We start from the raw sequence: 20,328 nt of genomic DNA on the forward strand, positions 1-20,328 counted from the left end.
GCCCTCTTATGATCTCGAGCCAGGGAGCTTTCTAGGAAAGTTCCCACGATCTAGGAACAGCCAGCAGAGGGCGCCTCACCGCAAATGCAGGTAAATATAGGTCAATGACCTACTTTACCTACATTCTCCGGGGTTTTGCAGACAGGAGTAGCGCTGCATTAGCAGAACTCCTGGCTGCAAAATATTTTAACCCCTTCAGATGGATTTACATCGTTGGACGTGACAGATCCTCGGAAGGTAAGGATATTGTTGGTTTATTATTTTTTTTTATTTACAGATCGAGGGTCTTCAGTGAGTGGATTGAGAGTAGAATAAATTAATACAACCTTTGTGATTTTTTTATTAAATTAATTTTTAATAATGTGTGTTTTTTTAACCCTTTACTAGTATTGGATTAATAATGGATAGGTGTCATAATTGACGCCTCTCCATTATTAATTTGGCTTAATGTCACCTTACAATAGTAAGGTGGCATTAACCCTTCATTACCCCATATCCCACCGCTACACGGGAATGGGAAGAGAGTGGCCAAGTGCCAGAATAGGCGCATCTTCCAGAGGTGCCTTTTCTGGGGTGGCTGGGGGCAGGTGTTTTTAGCCAGGGGGGGGGCAATAACCATGGACCCTCTCCAGGCTATTAATATCTGCCCTCAGTCACTGGCTTTACTACTCTGGCGGAGAAAATTGTGTGGGAGCCCACGCCAATTTTTTCCGCCATTTAACCCTTTAATTTACTAGCTAGAACGGCCAAATTTTGCATAGACACACTACTAACATTAGTAGTGTGGAATATGCAAAAAAAAAAAAGGGGATATGAGATGGTTTACTGTATGTAAACCAGGTCTCATCATGTCGGGTTTAGGAAGGAGAAAGCAAAAGCCGGTAATTGAATTACCGGCTTTCTGCTATATCGCGCTGGATGAAATAATAATATACATACATATATGTGTCTCAATGACATATATATATATATATATATATATATATATATATATACCTATTCTATGTGTACACATTTATTCTACTGTAAGCTGTCAGTGTGATTTTACTGTACACCGCACTGAATTGCCGGCTTTTCTCTCTAACAGCGCTGCGTATTCCTCGCAAGTCACACTGCTGGTCCGTGTGTAATCCGTATTTTTGGGGCTTCCATAGACTTTCATTGAAGTTTTATTTGCGCGGTACGGTGACAAACGCAGCATGCTGCGATTTTCTACGGCCGTACAAAGCCGTATAATACTGATCAGTTTAATACGGCAGATAGGAGCAGGGGTATAGAGAATAATTGTGCCGTATGTTTTGCGAGTTTTACGGATGTAGTTTCTGCGCTCTTACATCCGTAAAACTCGCAAGTGTGACGCCGGCCTTACTGGAATTAAAAGTTGTGGCAAGTGTCATGCTAAAATTTAATGTGATTTTGAGATGGCAAACTTTAAAGAGCAATGCGTCAACCTCAAATTCTGTTTCCTGTTAAAGAAAACGTAGGCAGAAACAGGTTCAATGCTTCAGGAAGCTTATAGGAAGGAAGCTCTAATCCAGTCAAGAATTTATGAGTGGTCTGCTTGGCTCAAAAGTGGCCAAATGTCGCTTAAAGATGAACCCTGTTCAGGTCGCTCCTCAAAGACCAGAACAAACGTGATATCATAGTGTTTGATCGTCACAAAACAATCAACAAATTGGAAGAAATAAGTATAATTTCCTGGATCCACCCGCGGCTGCTAACATGTTAAATGCCGCTGTCAATCTCTGAGCTTTACAAACCCCATCCATCGGTGCCCGTGTCACATGACCGCAGGTCGCCGATGGGTTGGCATGACAACCCAGGGTCTGTAGGAGACCGCTGTGGTTGTCATTTCTGAACTGCTGTGAGCTGTAGTCTTGCAGATAATCGCACATTCTGGTCTCCCATGGAGACTATTGAAGCCAGTAAAAAAGTTTTTTAAAAATATTAAAAACATAAAAGTTTAAATAATCCACCATTCAAAATAAAACAATTAAAATTAATAAATACACATATTTGGCATTGCTGTGCTCAGAAACGTCTGATTTATCAATAAATAAAAAACTATTAATCTGATCGGTAAATAGCGTCAGGCTATGTGCACACATTCAGGATTTCTCGCAGAAAATTCCTGAGAAAAACCTGAAATTTTCTGCAAGAAATCTGCATGTCTTTTTGATGCTTTTTTTTCCCGGACATTTCCCAATGCATTTTGTAGTGGGAAATCCGCAAAAAAGCCGCAAAATTAATGGAACATGCTGCGTTTTTTACTGCGATGCGTTTTTTCACGGAAAAAAACGCATCATGTGCACAAAACATGCGGAATTCATTCTAAATCATGGGATGCTTATTCTATGCTTTTTTTTTGCGGTTTTATAGCGTTTTTATCAGGAAAAACCGCGAAAAAACAGCAAAGTGTGCACACAGCCTCACGAAAACAAAAAAACCTGCAAAATTAGTTTTTTGGTCACCACAACATTGCATTAAAATCATAATGCAGTAACAGGTGGTCAAAAGATCGTATCTGCACCAAAATGGTATCAATAAAACATCAGCTCGGGGCGCAAAAATAAGAATAATGGAGTTTTTTTTTTTCTTTTTACAAACTTTGGATTTTTTTTCACCACTTAAGTAAAAAAGAACCCATACCTTTGGTATCTACGAACTCGTAATGACCTGGGGAATCATAATCACAGGTCAGTTTTAGCATTCAGTCAACATGGTAAAAACACAAAAAAACACTTGTAGAATTGCACTTGTTTTTTTGCAATTTCACCGCACTTTGATTTTTCTGGTACACGATATAGTAAAACCAATGGTGTCGTTCAAAAGCACAACTCGTCCCGCAAAGAACAAGCCCTCACATGGCCATAACGACAGAAAAATAACAGTGGTATGGCTCTGGGAAGAAAAAAACGGAAATGCAAAAAACAAAGGTCACGAAGGGGTTAAAGCCACATGTGAAGGAGAAATCCACAAAAAGTGTTTGTTTTTTTCACAAACATTAAAAAAGGCGCAAATAAGTGAGAAGTGTGAAAGTATAAGCCAAGGAAGCCATAGAGGCAGAGTGCCCACAGTCTTAGGTCCATGAAAGTCCCAGGCAGCTTCCGTCAGTCAGTGCCCCTCACAGTGGGCTCCTGCTCTGCTCGCCCCCACCAGCCTCCTGCCATCAGGCTATCCAGCCCTCAGGATTACTGGCGCTGAGCTGTCCTCGGCTCCCAGGACATACTGTCACCTTCAGCGCCGCCATAACGCGTCCTGGGCACGGGGCCGCACACAGCCACACACCACGGCCAGAAAGGAGAGCGGAACCACAATGCGGTGCAGGGGAAGCACATTCCCGGGGCACAGCTCTTGCCCCCGCCGCTGCTGTCACCACAAACAGAGCGGAGCATTGTGGGAACTGACAGCGGCTTTCGGCGGGTTTTGTTAAAATGGCGTCTATGCAGTGACCGTTAACGACACAGCTCTGTGAAAACGGCAACCCCTGGAGGAAATACAGTAGCGGGCGGACCCCAGCATGGCTACCCCGGACCAGAAGTCACCGAACGTACTGCTGCAGAACCTCTGCTGCAGGATACTTGGCAAGGGGGAAGGTAATGCTGGCCGTACCATGTTCATTCTCCGCTCCATGTATTTGTCACCCTCTTGTTCTGTAATTTGTAAGCGGGATCAGTCAGTGAGCAGGGTACCATGATCTGTCAGGTGTATCCGGGATCAGTCAGTAAGCAGGGCACCGTGATCTGTAAGGTGTATCCGGGAATAGTCAGTGAGCAGGGCACCATGATCTGTCAGGTGTATCTGGGATCAGTCAGTAAGCAGGGCACCATGATCTGTCAGGTGTATCCGGGATCAGTCAGTAAGCAGGGCACCATGATCTGTCAGGTGTATCTGCGATCAGTCAGTGAGCAGGGTACCATGATCTGTCAGGTGTATCCGGGATCAGTCAGTGAGCAGGGTACCATGATCTGTCAGGTGTATCCGGGATCAGTCAGTGAGCAGGGCACCATGATCTGTCAGGTGTATCTGCGATCAGTCAGTAAGCAGGGCACCATGATCTGTCAGGTGTATCTGCGATCAGTCAGTAAGCAGGGCACCATGATCTGTCAGGTGTATCTGCGATCAGTCAGTAAGCAGGGTACCATGATCTGTCAGGTGTATCCGGGATCAGTCAGTGAGCAGGGCACCATGATCTGTCAGGTGTATCTGGGATCAGTCAGTGAGCAGGGCACCGTGATCTGTCAGGTGTATCCGGGATCAGTCAGTGAGCAGGGCACCGTGATCTGTCAGGTGTATCTGGGATCAGTCAGTGAGCAGGGCACCGTGATCTGTCAGGTGTATCCGGGATCAGTCAGTGAGCAGGGCACCGTGATCTGTAAGGTGTATCCGGGAATAGTCAGTGAGCAGGGCACCATGATCTGTCAGGTGCATCCGGGATCAGTCAGTGAGCAGGGCACCGTGATCTGTAAGGTGTATCCGGGAATAGTCAGTGAGCAGGGCACCATGATCTGTCAGGTGTATCTGCGATCAGTCAGTGAGCAGGGTACCATGATCTGTCAGGTGTATCCGGGATCAGTCAGTGAGCAGGGCACCATGATCTGTCAGGTGTATCCGGGATCAGTCAGTGAGCAGGGCACCATGATCTGTCAGGTGTATCCGGGAATAGTCAGTGAGCAGGGCACCATGATCTGTCAGGTGTATCTGCGATCAGTCAGTGAGCAGGGTACCATGATCTGTCAGGTGTATCCGGGATCAGTCAGTGAGCAGGGCACCATGATCTGTCAGGTGTATCCGGGATCAGTCAGTGAGCAGGGCACCATGATCTGTCAGGTGTATCCGGGATCAGTCAGTGAGCAGGGCACCATGATCTGTCAGGTGTATCCGGGATCAGTCAGTGAGCAGGGCACCATGATCTGTCAGGTGTATCCGGGATCAGTCAGTGAGCAGGGCACCATGATCTGTCAGGTGTATCCGGGATCAGTCAGTGAGCAGGGCACCATGATCTGTCAGGTGTATCCGGGATCAGTCAGTGAGCAGGGCACCATGATCTGTCAGGTGTATCCGGGAATAGTCAGTGAGCAGGGCACCATGATCTGTCAGGTGTATCTGCGATCAGTCAGTGAGCAGGGTACCATGATCTGTCAGGTGTATCCGGGATCAGTCAGTGAGCAGGGCACCATGATCTGTCAGGTGTATCCGGGATCAGTCAGTGAGCAGGGCACCATGATCTGTCAGGTGTATCCGGGATCAGTCAGTGAGCAGGGCACCATGATCTGTCAGGTGTATCCGGGATCAGTCAGTGAGCAGGGCACCATGATCTGTCAGGTGTATCTGGGATCAGTCAGTGAGCAGGGCACCGTGATCTGTCAGGTGTATCCGGGATCAGTCAGTGAGCAGGGCACCGTGATCTGTAAGGTGTATCCGGGAATAGTCAGTGAGCAGGGCACCATGATCTGTCAGGTGCATCCGGGATCAGTCAGTGAGCAGGGCACCATGATCTGTCAGGTGTATCCGGGATCAGTCAGTGAGCAGGGCACCATGATCTGTCAGGTGTATCCGGGAATAGTCAGTGAGCAGGGCACCATGATCTGTCAGGTGTATCCGGGATCAGTCAGTAAGCAGGGCACCATGAAATGTCAGGTGTATCCGGGATCAGTCAGTGAGCAGGGCACCATGAGATGTCAGGTGTATCTGGGATCAGTCAGTGAGCAGGGTACCATGATCTGTCAGGTGTATCCGGGATCAGTCAGTAAGCAGGGCACCGTGATCTGTAAGGTGTATCCGGGAATAGTCAGTAAGCAGGGCACCGTGATCTGTTAGGTGTATCCAGGATCAGTCAGTAAGCAGGGCACCATGATCTGTCAGGTGTATCCGGGATCAGTCAGTAAGCAGGGCACCATGATCTGTCAGGTGTATCCAGGATCAGTCAGTAAGCAGGGCACCATGATCTGTCAGGTGTATCCGGGATCAGTCAGTAAGCAGGGCACCATGATCTGTCAGGTGTATCCAGGATCAGTCAGTAAGCAGGGCACCATGATCTGTCAGGAGTATCCAGGATCAGTCAGTAAGCAGGGCACCATGATCTGTAAGGTGTATCCGGGAATAGTCAGTGAGCAGGGCACCATGATCTGTCAGGTGTATCTGCGATCAGTCAGTAAGCAGGGCACCATGAAATGTCAGGTGTATCCGGGATCAGTCAGTAAGCAGGGCACCATGATCTGTCAGGTGTATCTGGGATAAGTCAGTAAGCAGGGCACCATGATCTGTCAGGTGTATCCGGGATCAGTCAGTAAGCAGGGCACCATGATCTGTCCGGTGTATCCGGGATCAGTCAGTGAGCAGGGCACCATGATCTGTCCGGTGTATCCGGGATCAGTCAGTGAGCAGGGCACCATGATCTGTCCGGTGTATCCGGGATCAGTCAGTGAGCAGGGCACCATGATCTGTCAGGTGTATCTGCGATCAGTCAGTGAGCAGGGCACCATGATCTGTCAGGTGTATCCGGGATCAGTCAGTAAGCAGGGCACCATGATCTGTAAGGTGTATCCGGGAATAGTCAGTGAGCAGGGCACCATGATCTGTCAGGTGTATCTGCGATCAGTCAGTAAGCAGGGCACCATGAAATGTCAGGTGTATCCGGGATCAGTCAGTAAGCAGGGCACCATGATCTGTCAGGTGTATCTGGGATAAGTCAGTAAGCAGGGCACCATGATCTGTCAGGTGTATCCGGGATCAGTCAGTAAGCAGGGCACCATGATCTGTCCGGTGTATCCGGGATCAGTCAGTGAGCAGGGCACCATGATCTGTCCGGTGTATCCGGGATCAGTCAGTGAGCAGGGCACCATGATCTGTCAGGTGTATCCGGGATCAGTCAGTAAGCAGGGCACCATGATCTGTCAGGTGTATCCGGGATCAGTCAGTAAGCAGGGCACCATGATTTGTCAGGTGTATCCGGGATCAGTCAGTGAGCAGGGCACCATGATCTGTCAGGTGTATCCGGGATCAGTCAGTAAGCAGGGCACCATGATCTGTCAGGTGTATCCGGGATCAGTCAGTAAGCAGGGCACCATGATTTGTCAGGTGTATCCGGGATCAGTCAGTGAGCAGGGCACCCTGATCTGTCAGGTGTATCTGGGATCAATCAGTAAGCAGGGCACCGGGATCAGTCAGTGAGCAGGGCACCATGATCTGTCAGGTGTATCCGGGATCAGTCAGTGAGCAGGGTACCATGATCTGTCAGGTGTATCCGGGATCAGTCAGTGAGCAGGGCACCATGATCTGTCAGGTGTATCTGGGATCAGTCAGTGAGCAGGGCACCATGATCTGTCAGGTGTATCCGGGATCAGTCAGTGAGCAGGGCACCATGATCTGTCAGGTGTATCTGGGATCAGTCAGTAAGCAGGGCACCATGATCTGTCAGGTGTATCCGGGATTAGTCAGTGAGCAGGGCACCATGATCTGTCAGGTGTATCCGGGATTAGTCAGTGAGCAGGCATAACCCTTCAGAGGATGCATAACATAATGGTGGGTCGTAGCTTGTGATGTCTCCTGTTAGCAGGTCAGTTACTGTGTCCGTCCATCCATCCATCCATCCATCCAAGCTGTGAGGGTTGTGGTCACTTTTGTATGTAAAAGGGGTCCCCAATTTGTTTTCACCTTGAGAGCCACTTTCAACTGTTGACAGATGGTCGTGAGTAGAGATGAGTGAATATGTTCGGGTTCCCTGTGATTCGGCGAGCTATAGCGCTCACCCATCCATTAAGCTGCAGAGGGAACCCAGCATCCTGGATTGCTCCGGCTGTTCGGCTCCACAGCGCCATGTGTCGCGGCTGTGTGACAGTTACAACACATGCCTGTTGAGTCACATCCAGCCTCCTCCACCGCAATAATTCCACTCTTGAGCCCACCGTGACCGGTGTGATGATACCCAAAACAAAAAGACTTTGTGCTCCCCCCTACACCGGCAGTATACTTACATCCGAGGACTCCCACTCGTCTCACAATTGCGTCCAGCTTACAATGTTATTTTTCTCCCCCATCTACCCCGCCATTGTATGCACATCCAGATCTGCTCTTCTGTGCAGGGCTACTCACAAAAGTCACCATCTAATAATCTTGCAGTCACCTGCATTTCCATCAGTACCACAAGATGTTGGGCCGGGTATGTGCAGACACAGCAGTTGCCCACTATTATGTGGCCATTACCACTCACATGAAGTTGTCAATGGTCCTTTACCAATTGGTGTAAAAATGGCTCTGAATTTCACGTGTACCTCATGGCCCTGCACCTTAAGGCGTAGTCACATGTGGGAGATAAGAATCTTTGCAGCTAGCTCATTAAGATTTATCCAGGATGGAAGTGACTTCAGTAACAAGCGTTTTTGCAAGCTTACAGTGAAAGTCTAGAAGGGACCCCCAAACACTGCTGCACCACATGCCATTCCCTTCATTGCGTTTCTTCCGGCCACCAGCAGTGCAGGAATCCGGAGCATTGCCTCTTTCTAGTGAATGGACTGCTGCAGCTGCTGAGTGTCTGGAAATGTTGCCGCGCAGGCAGCACATTGCTAGCGCGGTGCTATAACTCCTTTTTTCTCGGAATTATGAGGGTTCCCAGAGTTCGGACCCCCATCAATCATTAAGGGAGTACATATCCCAGAAATATGACATCATTTTCAGAGATGGGAATACCCCATCTAAATCTTTGACTAAAGTGCAGCACACAGACAACGTTCTTTATTTTAAATAAAAATCTGCAACACTAATGAGTCCTGTCACTGCCCCCCCCCCCCCCCAGCGTTGGAAAATCTCCGGGGTCTCGGCTACTGGGGGTAGCCGAGACCCCAGAGAACATGACTCGGGTCGGGTTTTCACTGTCCCCCGTTGTGTGATCACTATTATTCACTGAATAACTTTGATCGCAAAAAAAAAAAAGTGTCTTGATTTCCAATTCATTTCTCCTTTGATATGACCTAGCACATCAGAGGAGAGAGAAATGGGGTCCCCCAATCCCCCCTGGTACCTCTGCCGTTGCCCGGACCCTCCAGCTCTGTCCCCCGGCCCTCCAAGTCATCTTCCCAGAAGAAAATGGCGGGCGCATGCGCAGTGCGCCCGCCGAGATCTGTCGGTTGTTTCCCGGCAACAGTAGGAGATTTTTCCTATTGGTTCAGTTTGATCACTCTGATAGACCCTATCACAGTGATCAAAATAAAAAAAGGCAAATCAAACCCTCAGTTATCATCTTCTTAGTTAGGTCAAAATAATGAAATAAAAAAAAAGTATTTTTTTCCGTTGGGACTAGGGTTAGAGTGGGGCTAGGATTAGGGTTAGGGTTGGTATTAAGCTAAGGGGTGTGTTGGGGTTAGGGTTGGGATTAGGGTTAGTGGTGTGTTAGGTTTTAGGGCTGTGTTAGGATTGGAGTTAGAATTGAGGGGACGGGGAGGTTTAGGTACATCAGGGGGTCTCCAAATGCGACATAGCACCCGCCATTGATTCCAGCCAATTTTGCGTTCAGAAGTCAAATGGTGCTCCTTCCCTTCTGAGCCCTGCCATGCGCCCAAACAGTGGCTTTCCCCCACGTACGGGATATCTGCATACTCAGGAGAAATTGCACAACAAATTGTGTGGTCCATATTCTCCTGATACCCTTATGAAAATTAAAAAAGTTTGGTTCCAAAGTAAATTTTTTTGTGAAAAAAGTAAAATGTTAATTTTTTCCTTCCACATTGCTGAAGTTCTCGTGAAGCACCTGAAGGGTTAATAAACTTCTTGAATGTGGTTTTGCGCACCTTGAGGGGTGCAGTTTTTAGAATGGTGCCACTTTTGGGCATTTTCTGTTATGTTTACCTCCCAAACTCACTTCAAATTTGAGATGGTCCCTAAAAAAATGGTTTTGTAAATTTTTTTGGAAAAATGAGAAATCGCTGGTCAACATTTAACCCTTATAATGTCCTAACAAAAAAAAAATGTTTCCAAAATTGTGCTGATGTAAAGTAGATATGTGGGAAATGTTATTTATTAACTATTTTGTGTGACATAACTCTGTGATTTAAGGGTAAAAAAATTAAAAGTTTGAAAATTGCAAACTTTTCAAAATTTTTGCCAAATTTTCCTTTTTTTATCTTAACTAAATGAAAGTTATATAGAACAAATTTCACAATTAACATGAAGAACAATATGTCACAAAAGAACATTCTCAGAATCAGTGGGATCCATTGAAGCGTTCAAGAGCTATATCCTCAAAGTGACAGTGGTCAGAATTGTAAAAATTGGCTCGGTCACTAAGGGGTTAATACAGTTCCATTTTTCATGCTGAGGTTCCCCGTGTGAACACCCTACAGCAGACAGGTAGACCGGTCAGAGGTGGGGCGGAGATGGTTTGTTCTCTGTGTGCTTCCAGTGTTAAACACAGTACAGTCCTTCATTTTGTCATCTTTGTGTTTCCTGACTGACTTCTGGCAGCTGTATGGTTAATGTTCCTCCCGATGTGTTGTGTCCTATTAGCACCATGCGTCTGAATGTTTGGTGCTTTATGTGCAGCACAGGTAACTGTTAGGCTCTCATAGTTTCTATGTCCAGTCCTTTTCTGGTCCTCTAATAAAGGATGCATCCATTTGTGTCCTCTATCCACCCTACCTTACCGCACATAGGCCATGTATTGTGAGATGTGTGTCCAGGAATACAACTTTTCATATTTCTGCGCACAGGTCAGCAACCGACTGCAGCTATTGTGAAACCACAACTGCCAGCATGCCCTCCCACCCATAGGCTGTCAGGCGTCAGTGCTGCAGGTTGCTGATCCATGCTGTTTTCTCTCTTCTGGAGGAGAATTTTTGATTGCTTCCCAAGAAGCAATAGGTTAGAATATCAAGAGAAACACGCCAGATTTTGACAATTCAGAGCTTTCATGACTTTCACTATTGTGTGTTTTCGGCACTTGCCGTGCCCTATTCACAAGGGGTGTGGATTTACTCAACGGTAACATGGCCTAACATGTCATTGTGTACTCAGAATTGCACCAAACTGTGGCATAAATTGCTGGCGCAGAGTAATAAAAACCTAATAGATGTTATCAGATTAGACCGATTAGTTCCCACTGCCAGGTGCTGCGGATCGGCTCCTATTCAAATAGAAGGATCTGACTTGCAGTACCCGGCGGGGCCGCTGAACTGTACCGGTGCTCTGCTGTTCTGCTCTGCGGTTCTGCTCTGCGCACGGTCTGTATCCGGCCTCTGTCTCCCACCGATCTGATATCATTGACCATCATCACTACCAGAGTGGTGGAATACCCCTTTAGTGCTGAAGAACAGAATGCTGGAACAGAAATAGTGAATATATTTACATCACATTTTTGTTATGTTAGAAAGTCCCAGAAACAAAAAGATGGGCAACCCAACCAAAAGCAATCCGATATGTCATTATAAATAGTGTCCTAGATGTGGGGCGAAACGGGGTCTGTGCTTGGGAAGATTAGGCTGCAAGCATTCAGTAAGATGGTGGAGTTGTTAGTGATCCATCTTCTCCGCAGGCTCTGTATGGTGGGTGTTACATAGCTGGCTACCTGCTCTTGTATGACCACTATATAATGTGTGGCATGCGCTCCCTAGAGGTGAAATATCATGTTACGCTTTTCTGACTTTTACAATAAAGCAGATCTTTCTCCCCTTTCCCCACAGCCGATGTCGCCCAGCAGTTCCAGTACGCCGTGCGTGTAATTGGCAGTAATTTTGCTCCAACTGTTGAACGGGACGAATTTCTTGTTGCTGAAAAGATTAAAAAAGAATGTAAGTGTGACTTCTGCTCCTAGGTAATGGGTACTGATGGGTAGTTTCGCTGTAGGGCCACCTCATGGCATCACCCAGAGATAAAATGATCCAAGGAGAGGCTTTATTAATTCTAGGAAGGGATTTTTATCATGTGGCAACTGCTTTTTAAAGGGTATCTATCACCAGGTTTTTGCTACCCCATCCTGATGTAGGGGCAGAGATTCTGATTCCAGCAATGTGTCACTTACTGGGCGCTTGCTGCAATTTTGATTAAAGGGAACCTTTCACCCCCAAAATCGATGGTGAGGTAAGCTCACCCTCATCAGGGGCTTATCTTCAGCATTCTGTAATGCTGTAGATAAGCCCCCGATGTAACCTGGAAGAGGAGAAAAAGACGTTAGATTATACTCAACCAGGGGCGGTCCTGCTGCGGTCTGGTCAAATGGGTGTCTCAGGTCCGCTCTGGCGCCTCCTATCTTTATCAGATGACGTCCTCTTCTGGTCTTCACGCCGCGGCTCCGGCGTACTTTGACTGCCCTGTTGAGGGCAGAGGCAAGTACTGCAGTGCGCAGGCGCCGGAAAAGTCAGAGAGGCCCGGCGCCTGCGCACTGCAGTACTTTGCTCTGCCCTCAACAGGGCAAAGTACGCCTGCGCCGGAGCCGCGGCGTGAAGACCAGAAGAGGACGTCATCTGATGAAGATGGGAGGCGCTGTTCCAGACCTGAGACACCCATCGGAGCAGGACCGCCCCTGGGTGAGTGTAATCTAACCTCTTTTTCTCATCTTTCAGGTTACATCGGGGGCTTATCTACAGCATTACAGAATGCTGTAGATAAGCCCCTGATGACGGTGAGCTTACCTCACCATCGATTTTGGGGGTGACAGGTTCCCTTTAAAATCCCTATTTTATCTACTGTAGATTTGCTAGTTCTGTGAATGCTGAGCCCTGTATAACCCACTTACACCACTGGCTGACCACTTTTTGCCATCGCACAGTGTGCACAAACGCTGCTAATTAGTTGTGGGGGTAGGTTATGCAGGACTCACGGATATGGAGGGCTACATTACAGCAGGTTTACTAGTCCTCTAGTCGTAATCTGCTGATAAAACACTAACTTTGTCAAAATGACAGCAAGTAGCTGAAATCATTGCATTATGCTGCTCTCGGATTAGGTGTCAAAACCTTGGTGACAGATTCCCTTTATGTGCGATGGAATGAAATGCACTAATTTTAGTTAAAGACGTTTGTCGCTTACTATATATGGTGCTCTTGGGACTGTCTAAAAATTAGAAAAGGCGGCAGCATTAGAAGATTGGCACATGCATTCATGTCTCACAGTTTTTGTTGCAATTTATGCCCCAAATTGTCCCAAATCAGTTGATCCTGCCCCATCTCCTTTATATGTTTACTACATTAGTAAAGTGATTTTCAGTTCTCTGCAGTGATCGTTTCCTATAAATCAGTGATGGCTACATACGTGGCTGTGTCAGTGACATACCGTGCTGCGCCATTGAGGCTGGGCACCAATGTGCAGAGCCATGTAATCCCTCCTCTGGTGACTGTAATATGGGATCCGAGTATCTGTCAGTTACACACCTGCATATATCATCCCCCCCAGTTATGTCAGAATCCCATAAGAGGGTGCAATGGTTGCTCAGATTCAGTTTTCTGCAGTGATGGGTGTTCATGTGAAACGTTTATTTGCTCACTTAGGTCTTTGATACATTTGTCGGGGTAAATGCTTTGTTCTTTTGTAGTTGTGAGGCAGAGAAGAGAAGCAGACGGCGCTCTGTTTTCTGAGCTTCACCGGAAACTCCAGTCTCAGGTATGTGTTGGACATGATGTGGGCAAAACATAACTGTTCTATTGGAGAGTTGTCCCACAATTATAACATATGACCTATACAGAAGATAGATAAGTTTTTGATCACCATTAATGAGACTATAGGTCCTGTGTTTGATTGAAGCCACGGTCATGTATGTGCACTGGTGCCCCATTAATTGTCTATGGGACAGATGAAGATGACTGTGCTGTGCTTGGCACTCCTTCAGTCCCATAGGCATTGAATGAAGCTGTGCTGTGAATGCTTTGACTTCATTCAAACTGCAGAGCTAGGACCTCTGTTCTGTGCGGTGGGACCCCAGCAGACGTATAATTAACACTTACAATGTATGACGTATCTACAGAGTAATTGTGGGATTACTACATTACCTAACATAATCATTTTGCAAGTATAAAATGTGGAATCTTGTAGTTTTATTGTCACTTTTGTTTGCTTTATGGCATTTTTTAAGTATTTTATGTTTTCCTTAACATTTTCATTACAATTTACTGGCATACTTGTGTTTGTTGTCTGTGCGCATACAGGTCCTTCTCAAAAAATTAGCATATAGTGTTAAATTTCATTATTTACCATAATCTAATGATTACAATTAAACTTTCATATATTATAGATTCATTATCCACCAACTGAAATTTGTCAGGTCTTTTATTGTTTTAATACTGATGATTTTGGCATACAACTCCTGATAACCCAAAAAACCTGTCTCAATAAATTAGCATATCAAGAAAAGGTTCTCTAAACGACCTATTACCCTAATCTTCTGAATCAACTAATTAACTCTAAACACATGCAAAAGATACCTGAGGCTTTTATAAACTCCCTGCCTGGTTCATTACTCAAAACCCCCATCATGGGTAAGACTAGCGACCTGACAGATGTCAAGAAGGCCATCATTGACACCCTCAAGCAAGAGGGTAAGACCCAGAAAGAAATTTCTCAACAAATAGGCTGTTCCCAGAGTGCTGTATCAAGGCACCTCAATGGTAAGTCTGTTGGAAGGAAACAATGTGGCAGAAAACGCTGTACAACGAGAAGAGGAGACCGGACCCTGAGGAAGATTGTGGAGAAGGACCGATTCCAGACCTTGGGGAACCTGAGGAAGCAGTGGACTGAGTCTGGTGTGGAAACATCCAGAGCCACCGTGCACAGGCGTGTGCAGGAAATGGGCTACAGGTGCCGCATTCCCCAGGTAAAGCCACTTTTGAGCTACAGAGAAGCAGCACTGGACTGTTGCTAAGTGGTCCCAAGTACTTTTTTCTGATGAAAGCAAATTTTGCATGTCATTCGGAAATCAAGGTGCCAGAGTCTGGAGGAAGACTGGGGAGAAGGAAATGCCAAAATGCCTGAAGTCCAGTGTCAAGTACCCACAGTCAGTGATGGTGTGGGGTGCCATGTCAGCTGCTGGTGTTGGTCCACTGTGTTTCATCAAGGGCAGGGTCAATGCAGCTAGCTATCAGGAGATTTTGGAGCACTTCATGCTTCCATCGGCTGAAATGCTTTATGGAGATGAAGATTTCATTTTTCAGCACGACCTGGCACCTGCTCACAGTGCCAAAACCACTGGTAAATGGTTTACTGACCATGGTATTACTGTGCTCAATTGGCCTGCCAACTCTCCTGACCTGAACCCCATAGAGAATCTGTGGGATATTGTGAAGAGAAAGTTGAGAGACGCAAGACCCAACACTCTGGATGAGCTTAAGGCCGCTATTGAAGCATCCTGGGCCTCCATAACATCTCAGCAATGTCACAGGCTGATTGCCTCCATGCCACGCCGCATTGAAGCAGTCATTTCTGCCAAAGGATTCCCGACCAAGTATTGAGTGCATAACTGAACATTATTATTTGTTGGTTTTTTTGTTTGTTATTAAAAAACACTTTTATTTGATTGGATGGGTGAAATATGCTAATTTATTGAGACAGGTTTTTTGTGTTATCAGGAGTTGTATGCCAAAATCATCAGTATTAAAACAATAAAAGACCTGACAAATTTCAGTTGGTGGATAATGAATCTATAATATATGAAAGTTTAATTGTAATCATTACATTATGGTAAATAATGAAATTTAACACTATATGCTAATTTTTTGAGAAGGACCTGTATATACGTACCTGTTGGGGACATCCCTGTGGACTGTTGTTTGGGCAGAGGTGGTCTCCATTGCAGTACCAGCCCCAGCTGTCATGCTTTGGAGGGGGGGAATACTCTATCATGGCATTTAACCAGTTCACTGCTGAGTTTGCCCTGATCCCGGCACATTCAGTGTGAGTGTACCTACAAGTCCTTCTCACAAAATTAGAATATCATCAAAAAGTTAATTTATTTCAGTTCTTCAATAAAAATCGTGAAACTCATATATAGAGTCATTCCAGAGTGATCTATTTCATGTGTTTATTTCTGTTAATGTTGATGATTATGGCTTACAGCCAATGAAAACCCCAAAATAATTATCTCAGTAAATTAGAATACTTTATAACACCAGCTTGAAAAATGATTTTAAAATCTGAAATGTTGGCCTACTGAAATGTATATTCAGTAAATGCACTCAGTACTTGGTCAGGGCTCCTTTTGTATCAATTACTGCATCAATGCGGTGTGGCATGGAGGCGATCATCCTGTGGAAATTCTGAGGTCTTATGGAAGCCCAAGTTGCTTTGATAGCAGCCTTCAGCTCATCTGCATTGTTGGGTCTGGTGTCTCATCTTCCTCTTGACAATACCAGAGATTCTCTATGGGGTTAAGGTCGGGCGAATTTGCTGGCCAATCAAGCACAGTGATACTGTTGTTTTAAACCAGGTATTGGTACTTTTGGCATTGTGGACAGGTGCCAAGTCCTGCTGGAGAATGAAATCTCCATCTCCAAAAAGCTTGTTGGCAGAGGGAAGCATGAAGTGCTCTAAAATTTCCTGGTAGACGGTTGCGCTGACTTTGGTCTTGATAAAACAGAGTGGACATACACCAGCAAATGACATGGCTCCCCAAACCATCACTGATTGTGAAAACTTCACACTAGACCTCAAACAGCATGGATTGTGTGTCTCTCCATTCTTCCATCAGACTCTGGGACCTTGATTCCCAAATGAAATGCAAAATTTTCTTTCATCTGATGATAACACCTTGGACAACTGAACAACACGGAGCAACAGTCCAGTTCATTTTCTCCTTGGCCCAGATAAGACGCTTCTGGCGTTGCCTATTGGTCATGAGTGGCTTGGCACAAGGAATGCGACACTAGTAGCCCATGTCCTGGATACGTCTGTGTGTGGTGGCTCGTGAAGCAATGACTCCAGCAGTAGTCCACAACTTGTGAATCTCCCCCCAATTTTTGAATGACCTTTTCTTAACAATCCTTTCAAGACTGCGGTTATACCGGTAACTTGTGCACCTTTTTCTACCACACTTTTTCCTTCTACTCAACTTTCCATTGATATGCTTGGATACAGCACTCTGTGAACAGCCAGCTTCTTTAGCAATGACCTTTTGTGGCTTGTCCTCCATGTGGAGTGTGTCAATGACTGCCTTCTGGACAATTGTCAAGTCAGCAGTCTTCCCCATGATTGTGGAGCCTTCTGAAACAGACTATGGGACCTTTTTATACACTTAGGAAGCCTTTGCAGGTGTTTTTTGTTAATTATTCTAATTTACTGAGATAATGACTTTTGGGTTTTCATTGGCTGTGAGCCATAATCATCAACATTAATCGAAATAAACACTTGTTTGTAATGACTCTATAATATGAGCTTCACTTTTTTGTATTGAAGAACTGAAATTAATTAACTTTTTGATGATATTCTAATATTGTGAGAAGCACCTATGTTAGTTATCCTCCTGCTAGTGATTGCCCAGGCACTGTGTCAACATCCACTTCATAACATGAAACACCTAGGTGTTCATTAAAAATGAGGGTGTAATAGGCAGGGCTGTGGAGTCGCTATAAAATGGGCTAACTCTGACTCCTAAAATATATAATAAATTGGGTACAGCAGTACAATGCAGGATGTGCTGTAAATGTTTTCATAAGCATTTGGGAAAGTTATGAAATGTCCTATAAATGTCTGTTCTGTTCCTGATCTAAGGATCTCTGCTTTTTGTTGAGGTGAATCTGTGCTGCACTTTATGTACACGCTCAGTAGTGACAGGGCCGGCGTCAGCACCCGGGCAAGTGCCGGTGCCCTGAGCTGGCAGGGGGCCCACTCGATGTCGGGGACACTGGCGTGCTATAGTGCTGGCCCTTGCGAGTGGACCCCCCGCCTGCTCTGGGCCCCGGCACTTGCGATACTTACCTCTCCTGGTTCTAGCGCTGCAGCGTCTTCCATCCTCTGACTGTGTCGTTCAGGCCAGAGGGTGCGATGACGTCACCAGTGCGCGCCCTCTGCCTGAGCAGTCGCAGCACAGAGAGCAGGAAGACGCCGACGGTGAGGAGTCCAGAGCAGCGTCAAGCAACGAGAGGTGAGTATTTCATTTTTTTTGTTTTAATATTTGGAGCATTATATGGGGACCATCAGAAGGGGCATTATATGGGGCTAATTCTATATGCAGCATCTTATGGGTCCAATAATATAGGGAGCATCTTATGTTGCCAATTCTATAGGGAGCATTATATGGGGCCAATTTAATATGGAGCATCTTATGGGGCAAATTCAATATGGATCAGTATATGGGGCCAATTACCTATGGAGCAGTATATGGGGCCAATAATATACGATGCATCTTATGGGACTAATTATATATGGAGCATTTTATATGGCCAATTATATATGGAGCATTATATGGGGCCCATTATACATGGAGCATCTTATGGGGCCAATTATTTTTGGAGCATTATATGGGCCCATTCTGTATGGAGCAATATATGTGACTCAGTATACTGTATGGGGCCGATCATATACTGTATGGAGCATTATATGAGGCCCATTATATATGGAGCAATAGATGGGGCCCATGATGTACAGTATGGAGAATTATATGTGCTCACTGTATGGAACATTATATGGGGTCAATTCCGTATGGAGCAATATATGCGGCTCATTCTGTATGGAGCACTCCGTGGTGCCCATTATACTGTATGGAGCATTATATGGGGCTCATTATTCTGTATAGAGGACTGTGGTGCCAATTATACTGTATGGAGCGCTATATGGGGCCATTATACTGTATGGGGCAATAAATTGGGCTCATTATTCTGTTTGGCGCATTATATGGGGCTCATTATTCTGTATAGAGGACTATACTGTCCGGTTTCTGAGGTAATGTAGAATGTACAATAGATAACACTCATGTAATGTAAGAAGTAAGTGAAATCTTTGGCATTGTACTATCCATTATTTCTCTGCCGTATCGGTGCATTATGAATTGTGGTATGTGTTAAAGGGGCCCACTGGGACTCTTTTGCCCAGGGCCCATGAAAACCTGGAGCCGGCCCTGAATAGTGACCAGTGCTGTGGGGTCAGTCAGGGCAATTGAAGAGTCTGAGGTTTGGCTTACCGACTCCACAATCCTGATAATAGGGAATAAAGTCATATGATCAAGAAATACTCAATTCATATATTCATATATTATTATATAATCAGATAGATGTAGGTACTCACATTAAAGTGCATGTGCATAAATACAGATCTAGACCCAGTTAAATTAAATATGAATTCAAATATAAATTAAGACATGATCAAAAACAGAGTGGATTATATTTACTCTCACTGTCACTAAAGATGTCTCGACGTACATTTTGCACATTGATGTCTTAAGGGGAGAAAGCAGTGTACAAAATGCGTGTCTGATGCGGACATCTTGTGTGACGGTTTATGCACATGCACTTTTATGTGAGTATCTTTATCTACGTGGTTATGTATAAATTACTTACTCCCTTGGAAAGATCTATTAATTGGGTACCTCTTGATCATATGACTTTATTTCCCATTACACCTTCGCTTTTAATCTCCGCTCTTTGTTGTTGTTTTTTTTTTTTTTTAAATGATGGAATAAATGGTTTATGTATTTAATAATGTTTTATTGTGCAGCAAAATCAAAGCTGTAAAATAATGGTGCGATAACAAGTCGCAGACACATTGTCACTAGGTTTTTCTGAAAATTAGTGTTGGGCATCAAATATCACTTTTGTAACCCTAGCATCTGTTTGTAAATAATTGAAAATGAGCTGGTAGCATGTGGCTGGGTAGTGGCAGCCTGGGAATGGAATTACAACTGTAAATTTGACCTACGGTATGTCGTTCTTGATGTGGACGAGCATCTAGAAATTGGGTCTGTGCTGAGGTTCTGACTTCAGTGCTGAGGTTCTGATTTCCGTGCTGAGGTTCTGATTTCAGTGCTGAGGTTCTGATTTCAGTGCTGAGGTTCTGATTTCCTTGCTGAGGTTCTGATTTCCTTGCTGAGGTTCTGATTTCCGTGCTGAGGTTCTGATTTCCGTGCTGAGGTTCTGATTTCCGTGCTGAGGTTCTGATTTCAGTACTGAGGTTCTGATTTCCGTGCTGAGGTTCTGATTTCCGTGCTGAGGTTCTGACTTCCGTGCTGAGGTTCTGACTTCCGTGCTGAGGTTCTGACTTCCGTGCTGAGGTTCTGACTTCCGTGCTGAGGTTCTGATTTCCGTGCTGAGGTTCTGACTTCCGTGCTGAGGTTCTGATTTCCGTGCTGAGGTTCTGATTTCCGTGCTGAGATGACGACTCATGTCCTGGATCTGGAGCTGGAGTTTAAGATCATGCTGTCAT

At 45.4% G+C, this 20,328-nt stretch overlaps 1 protein-coding gene across 3 annotated transcripts in view; it reads left to right on the forward strand.

Moving 5' to 3' along the window:
* Window positions 1-3,377: 3,377 nt before the first annotated feature.
* Window positions 3,378-20,328, forward strand: part of TUBGCP3 (tubulin gamma complex component 3) — a 129,140-nt gene continuing 112,189 nt past the window's right edge. For all 3 annotated transcript variants that reach the window (XM_069757903.1, XM_069757905.1, XM_069757904.1), the window contains exons 1-3: window positions 3,378-3,596; window positions 11,673-11,780; window positions 13,520-13,587. In XM_069757903.1, coding sequence (XP_069614004.1) covers window positions 3,521-3,596; window positions 11,673-11,780; window positions 13,520-13,587 — 252 coding nt within the window. In that variant the 5' untranslated portion in view covers window positions 3,378-3,520. The remainder of the gene's footprint in view (window positions 3,597-11,672; window positions 11,781-13,519; window positions 13,588-20,328) is intronic.

The sequence above is a fragment of the Ranitomeya imitator genome, chromosome 3, assembly GCF_032444005.1.
Source record: "Ranitomeya imitator isolate aRanImi1 chromosome 3, aRanImi1.pri, whole genome shotgun sequence".
Classification (NCBI taxonomy): Eukaryota; Metazoa; Chordata; class Amphibia; order Anura; family Dendrobatidae; genus Ranitomeya; species Ranitomeya imitator.